Source organism: Armigeres subalbatus, chromosome 2 (genome assembly GCF_024139115.2).
Source record: "Armigeres subalbatus isolate Guangzhou_Male chromosome 2, GZ_Asu_2, whole genome shotgun sequence".
Taxonomy (NCBI): domain Eukaryota; kingdom Metazoa; phylum Arthropoda; class Insecta; order Diptera; family Culicidae; genus Armigeres; species Armigeres subalbatus.
The window spans coordinates 210,138,851-210,146,326 of record NC_085140.1 but is presented as its reverse complement, the minus strand read 5'-3'; the positions used below and the strand labels follow the sequence as shown (position 1 = coordinate 210,146,326).

At 36.0% G+C, this 7,476-nt stretch overlaps 1 protein-coding gene and 1 long non-coding RNA gene across 2 annotated transcripts; both read left to right on the top strand.

Annotated features, from left to right (window-relative positions):
- The first annotated feature begins 353 nt into the window (after nucleotides 1-353).
- Nucleotides 354-6,031, top strand: LOC134209534 (uncharacterized). Its single transcript, XM_062685512.1, has 7 exons — nucleotides 354-735; nucleotides 3,334-3,572; nucleotides 3,641-3,786; nucleotides 3,844-3,934; nucleotides 5,419-5,604; nucleotides 5,663-5,824; nucleotides 5,885-6,031. The coding sequence occupies exons 1-7, from the start codon at nucleotides 678-680 to the stop codon at nucleotides 6,029-6,031; spliced, it is 1,029 nt and encodes a 342-aa protein (XP_062541496.1). The 5' UTR covers nucleotides 354-677.
- Nucleotides 6,032-6,035: 4 nt separating this feature from the next.
- LOC134215832 (uncharacterized) lies at nucleotides 6,036-6,715 on the top strand. Its single transcript, XR_009980325.1, has 2 exons — nucleotides 6,036-6,135; nucleotides 6,308-6,715. It is a non-coding gene; the product is annotated as an uncharacterized LOC134215832 (long non-coding RNA).
- The last annotated feature ends 761 nt before the right edge of the window (nucleotides 6,716-7,476 follow it).

Sequence of the window (7,476 nt, the reverse complement as noted above, 5' to 3'; positions counted from 1 at the left end):
GATACCAAAACAAAAATGCTGACCGTGTTGGTGTTGGTCAAAGAAATAAATTTTATACAAAAAACTAATGAAAACAAGCATGCATGAAATGATGAACACCATTTTAATAATATTAATAAACATAAATATACAACTGAATAAATAAATCAAATTTGTTCCGAAGCCTCGGTCGAAGCATTATATGCGGCTCATGTTTCATTGGCTAACTTTTCATTTTACTTCTCCTTAATTCATTTTTTTTTTATTTTTTATTTTATTTTATTTCGTCAACCAACGTAGACTAGTACATATACATGTTTGTTTTTGTAATGCTATACACACTTAAATTTTTTTTACGGGCTCGGCAAAACAAATTGCTGACCTTCCTCGGCACTTACAAATTGAACTGATAAGTCAGCAAAAAATCCGGTGGAGCCGAGATTCAGTACTGTTTAAAACTGATAAATCAGATAAATCAATTTTTTAACTGATAATCGTCAATATTAGATGCCGAGAACCCACCGTAACAGTACTTTCCCGAATATCAGTTGAAGAAATGCCGAGATATCGGTTTTTGCAATGCCACATGCCGAGATTCAGCAAACCATCTGTCAAACGCCGCCATATTGTTTTTGATTAAAAGTAAGATTTCAGTGAATGTGCTTTTGTGCCGAAAAAGTTCTCAAAAAGTAGTGAAAATGGAACAATTACTGGAAAACCTGAAGCAGGAGGATGTGAGACTTTACGAAATCTTCAGTAAGTATAAATTTCTCACTTGTTATCTTTATTTTAGGTTAAATTGTCTAGAATAACTTGTTTTTTCTGTCGAGAAGTTATTGTGGGTTATGTCGATGAACTTCAGCGGCATACAAATAACCACATCCGGAATGGTCACTTCGATCCAGAAAGAGTGTTTTATGATTGCACATTCCAAAAATGCCGATCAAGATACAGCCATTTTAAATCTCTCAGGCGGCATATTATACAGCAACATCCTTTTCCCCTTCGTCACGAAATACCGGAAGAGAGCTGCGTACCGGTTGATACGGAAGGCCCTAATATCGAACAACTTGAAACTTGCAATGACGATTTCATTTCATTAGTGGAAGATGAAACTTTATCATCGGAAGCTACAGTCGGTTTGGACCAAATTAAAAAAACCATCGCACTGGGGATTTGTCGATTAACGTCAGATGTTTCATTGCCGCAATCAAAAATTTCTGAAATGATTAAACTGTGTGAACTACTGGTTCAAATGCTTGGAGAATATTTTGAAGGAAACGCGAAACAATTTCTGAATAGTCATGGAGTCGACTTGTCGGTCCCTGATACTATTACTTTCCTTAATCAATTCCACTTGCCAGATTTATTTAATCAAGTTTCGACGCTTTCAAAGCAAACAAATTTCTTGAGTAAACTGGCAGTCAGCATTCCCAACCCAGTTGAAAAGATGCTACAAACCCGCGATGACATTCGGCATGTAGATGGTATTGCGAGAAAAGTTAAGGTCAACGAGACCTTCATGTACATACCGATAATTGAGACACTCAAGCTCATTTTCAGAAATCCTCATAACAGAGAACTCATCAATGATGAATTATCGGAAAACCCGACTATTAAAGAATACACAAGCTTCAAATCCGGGGAAACTTTTCAGAACAGCGAATATTTAAAAATTTCCTGACGTCGTCCGTCTAAATGTGTACCAAGACGACGTTGAGCTGAAATGCTCTCAGCTCTAGAGCTGGGATAAATAAAGTTTCGATTTTCGACTTCAAAATTGAAAATTTTCCAATGAAATGGAATAGTTCTCCAAAAACAGTATTTCCGCTTATCTATTGCACTTCGATAGATGCTAAAAGCATGGCTTCAACAAGATTTTGAAACCACTAATACGCGATCTGAAAAAGTTGGAAGAAGGAGTAACGGTTTTCTACGGAACGGAACAGTTCACCATTCGAGCTGTGCTTACAATATTCTGCGGTGACACATTGGCTTTGCACGAAGTTTTCGGACTACTAGGACCCATGGCGAACTACTTCTGCCGAATATGCACTATTCCAAGGCCAGCCTTCCATCAGAACCCATTCAAACGATTCCCTCTGCGAACAAAAGAGTGGTATGAGAGTAACTTGAGTAAGGTATCATCAGGGGAAATTAACCCTTCTGACTGTGGTCTGAAGCGAGATGGCTGTGTGTTGAATGAACTAGATAATTTTCATATCACACAAAATTTCGCCCTTGATACTATGCACGACATAGCTGAGGGATTAGTGCCTACTACAATACAGTTAGTACTTAATCACTACTACAAGGATAAACGATTAGGTATAAACGCGGCTTTTATAAATCAACGTGTACACTCGTTCACTTATGGGTATGTCGACAAAAAAAATAGACCATCATCAAATTTCACAGATGAAATGCTTTCGAAGCCAGCAACTCATAGGCTAAAACAAACTGCTTCACAAAATTTGTTGTTGCTCAGGGCATTTCCGTTTTTGTTTGGCCACAAGGTTTCCGCTGATTGCGAATATATGCGCATAATTGGTCATTTAATCAACATTACTCGCATATTAATGTCACCTATCGTATCAGATCATATGTTGGCATCGCTAGAAGAGCATATTTGGCTGTACGAAGAACTCTATTACAATAAGTTTCAGCGAAAAATCAACAAAAATCACCATCTCGACCATTATGTTGAATGCATTAAGAAAAGTGGAAACATGAAACAATATAATTGTTTAGTATTTGAGCAGAAAAACAAGCCTAATAAAAATCAATCAGCAACATGCAGAAATTTTAAAAATATCTGTAAAAGCCTTGCCAAACGTCAGTGTTTCAGAATGGTAATTGATCTGCTTGATAATCCATTTACGGATAAAATTACCTATAGTGGTGGTAAAATTGTCCACAGGAAAATTGCCGCAGTGAGCCATTCCTGGATGAAGGTGTTACACACGTATTCATACCCAAGAAAATCGTAGTCAATGGCATTGAGTTTCGGCCAAATTTGTTGGTATGCATAAGGAATGCAAATGAATACTATCCTTCGTATGGCATTATCATTGAGATTGTTATAGTTGAGGGCCATATTAACTTTCTGTTAAGATTATGTGACACAACAGCATATGATAATTTTCTGGAGGCATACGAAGTAGAAGTAGGTTCAGAAGAAAAACTATCCTCATTTGATCATATTCATTCGCACACTACATTCGCTTTATGGACAACTCATGGCAGCAATCTGAAATACGTGTCCAGAAAGAGTTATTGTCAAGATTATTGATAGACGTAATGTTAACATGTTTCTATTCTGTATGAAATTATTACTAATTATGCTTTTTATAGTCAGAGAGGAAATAACGGATGTGGAAACATTTTCATTACTCGACAATAACGATTTTGTGAGACTTCAACTGACCACCAAAATGATCAAAATCATTCAAAAGTATCACAAACTACTGGAAAACGATATCAATGTTGAAGAACCTACTAAAAACGAGAAGACAACTGAATGTGACAACAATGCAACATGCTCTAATTCTACAGAAGACTCGACTTTGCTCTCGACGATAAGTCTCGAGAAGGTATTTATATACACAAACTAAATGCATGCATATGTATTCCTAAACTAACATACTTTGTTTACCTGTAGGAAATCGACGTCGGCATTTTGTTCTCACAAACTGAAGACGGTAAGAGAATTCAAGAGATTTTGTCTGAGGGATGCAAGCCAACAGAAAATGTCATCAAAAGTATCAATCACATTCTATGCAACTACCTGGCAACAACATACGGCGTGTAATGATTCAAGAAAACCTTTAGAATTACATTTTATTGATTTTACGACTTTTTTAGGCGTCCATCGACGTTTTATAAGGAAATGCTCGCTCGTTCCCTGGTGACGACGTATCCTATTCTGGCTTCGACCGTGTCTGAGGTTCCTCACGTAAGTTTACAGATAAGGCTTTGTGCACTAATTACGTAGCGCAAAATCAGAATTTTTACCCCCTTCTCTCCTCATGTAACAAGTAACTAGCGACCAGACTGTCCCATTTAATTACGTAACGCTCACTAAAATAACTTTTCTATTGCCTCATATTGCCCAATTATTATAAAACGTCACAGGAAAAACCGTTATTGTTGTTTTTTATATATTTTTCCTCATTTCAAGCAAAACATTGTGTTAATGCAAATTGTACATTCGATTTTTTAATGTTCGTTACGTAGCGAATCAATAACTACCCTCCGTGTCACAATAAGTTATGGATGCTCAACCCCCAGCCATCCCCCTTTACATAATTTGTGCACAAAGCCTAACTAAGTTTTTCATACATGTATCTAATTATTAGGTTTTGTAATGCTATGTTGGTACGGAATCAATAGAGTTTTGCATTGATAAAACAGCGACACATATGTATATTATATATATCTCTGGTACTTATTCAAAAGGACGTATGTGATTTTGTAAACAATAATATTGAAACGTTGATTTCTTCAATCTGATAGCACTCCACGCAAACCATCACTACAGACAGGTAGGGAAGGCTTCGGTTACCTGTTCGTGCTGTTGGTTTGCGTGGGAGTTCCATTGTATTGGACAAATCGACGTATGAATATTTGTTTACAAAATCACATACGTCCTTTTGAATAAGTACCCGAGAATATCATATTATGATGTACATACTTGTGTTTCTATCTGGTGAGGCATTCTGATACTTCCATGCTTGGCTAATCACAATGCCGACTCTTCAGAATAAGATCCGCCGTAGAATACAATTTTGCCACGATTTTGAGCCACTTTCATACTTCTCGTCATCTTCGTTGTTGTTGTTTTGCTCAAACGAAATAGGCGCTTTAGTCCAATCCCAATGGGAAATTTGTATCAATGGAGATTGAGTACACAACTGTTTTCCACGTATCAGTGTGCTGATCCGAATCCTATATGTATAAAATCGTGTGTGATGTAAATTGGTAAAGTGGAACTGTATTAAATATTAGTTATTACTCACGTCTTTGGCCAAAACAGTAGCCGAATACGACTGGAGCGAGAATTCCCTGGATTTTTCGTGGTGCTAAAGCGATCGCTAAGAAACGTCCGACACATAATTGATCGTTTTGTTATTTATTGTTTGATTACCGTACACTGCTACACTGTCATTCGACAAGGGGTCATACATAAACTATGCGAAGCGGCTGTCATACGTATTAAATCTCGCCGCATCAAGGAATAAATATAGAGTACTTTAATAATAAGTCGTATATTCTTGATTACTTATCAACTATTTAAATCAATTGAAATTTGATCACAAATTGTGTATAATTGCTACTGTACCACAAAACATACATTACAAAACTGTATAAATTTGCGTGTGCATTTGCGGCTTACATAATAATAACTAATACGATTGATATCAAACGTTTACATTGCAGGCACTATGGTTCCATAAAAACGCTCGTGGTGATGGACGACATGCGGGAAAAATTCACTATAGAATGGAGTTACTCGCGAAGAAATCAGATAACCGTGTTATCCATCGACAGATCAATGACAATCAAGCTCCATCTGTTTCGAAGACCGTAGAAGATGGTCGTGTTGAACCAAACATTGAAGATCTGGTAAAGTATAGCATAAGTAGCTACTAAATGAACCCATTATTATTTTAAATCCTTATAGGTACAAGAACTGCAGTTTGCTGTACCTTCGGAGCAAACAAAATCGAGAATCAAAGAATTGTGGAAGCAGACTTTGAAGTATCGCAACGAGAGACGCGTAGAAGAGACATTCCTTGAGTTCATGGACGATTTCCCAGTAGCATCTGCATTTGGTGGAGAGTTGGTTAGCAAATAACATATTTCAAAAATCGACTAGTATTACTATTTTCATTTGAAATTCCAGATTGATATTGATTTCAAATTAATGAGGCCCAATGCTGCTCCATTCGATGACATGTGGAATGTGATCCAACCAAAGATTTTGGATCAGTATCGTGACGTACACCGATATATAAAACGATCTAATCAAGTCGCTTACCGTGGTGCGTGAAAAAGAATCCAATGAGAGGTGCAAAACGACCACGAGACAATAATGAGAAGGAAATGAAGGAACGCAAGCTTAATCCGTTACACGGTATAATTGAATGGGTTGGTGTAAGTAAAATATATAGAGACAAATATAAAAAGGCTGCCAAAGCTGATATTGGAATATTTAGGTACAATATAATTAATAATTTTATTGTACTGTAATCAACGGCATTGTATGCTTAGTTTTGTAGCTTTTAAAAACGTTGATGTTAAAATATTCTTTATGCTCTATTTTCAGCTCGAAATGGAACTACCAACCCCGGATGTGCCACTTGTCATCATTGCAGAGAAATTGTTTGAGCTTGGTGATTGCTATATTGTCTGGAAAGACAAAGCCATTCCCGTCGGGCAAAATCTACTTGGTGCCTTCATCCTTTTGTGTCAAACATTTACAGTTTTTAATGTCAAATGTCACCCTTCGGATAAACTATTTTACTCATTTTTTTATGCATCTTGCTTCAAACTCGAGTCTCTAAGTACAACAGGCAATAAGTTTTTGAATCAACTTATCTAGATGCTACGAAACTTTCGATTATATTTTAACTATTGCTCGAAAATCGAAACAAGAGCGTTTTCATTTAATGTATAAATATGGAATGAAATATAACTTGAATTTATAGAAATAAACGCTAATAAACGATGATAATGGAGTTTTTTGTCTAGTTATTATTAATTGAATCACAAAGTCTGGTATAAAACCTACTTACATACCTACCAATTATTACTACTTACAATCTACATATTATCACTGAGTCGAAATTCTAGTAAATTATTTTGAATGATTGTTTTATATTTTTGCTGATTCCTCAGTTCTTCAATACCGAGAATCTCAGTTAAACTCATTGGTTGTCACTTTTTCTACAAACCGAGAATTTCAGTATCAATTATTAAACCGAGAAGTAAACCGAGCGCTCGGCTGTGCGGATCTCGGTTAAAAAAAGCCGAGATTCGGCATATAATTTTAAGTGTGTACAATGCTACAATATTCCAGTATAGATCGTACATATGAAATATATAGTGTTTTGATTGTGTAGGGATCCTGAAAGTTGAAGCAAAAACGCTTGATAAAGCCTAGCATATTATTAGCTTCGTGGATGATTGTGTTATAGTGATCAACAAGAGTTAATTTCGAATCTAAAATCACTCCTAAATCCCTAACTCTTTCGTGTCTTTCTAATACAATTTGTGTATTTGGTGTTATTCTTTTTCTGCTGAATGATATTGTATGGCATGTATAGAACATGTGTATTTCATTCTGGAATATGATTATGTCGTCTTCATTTTTTATTTCCATGAATAGCTTTATGTCATCGGCATAAATTAAAATAATGTCATTTACATATCTAGACCAACATTTGAAAAGGACGTAACAGCCAAAATTTATTCCTTCTGATTCTTCGTCTACAT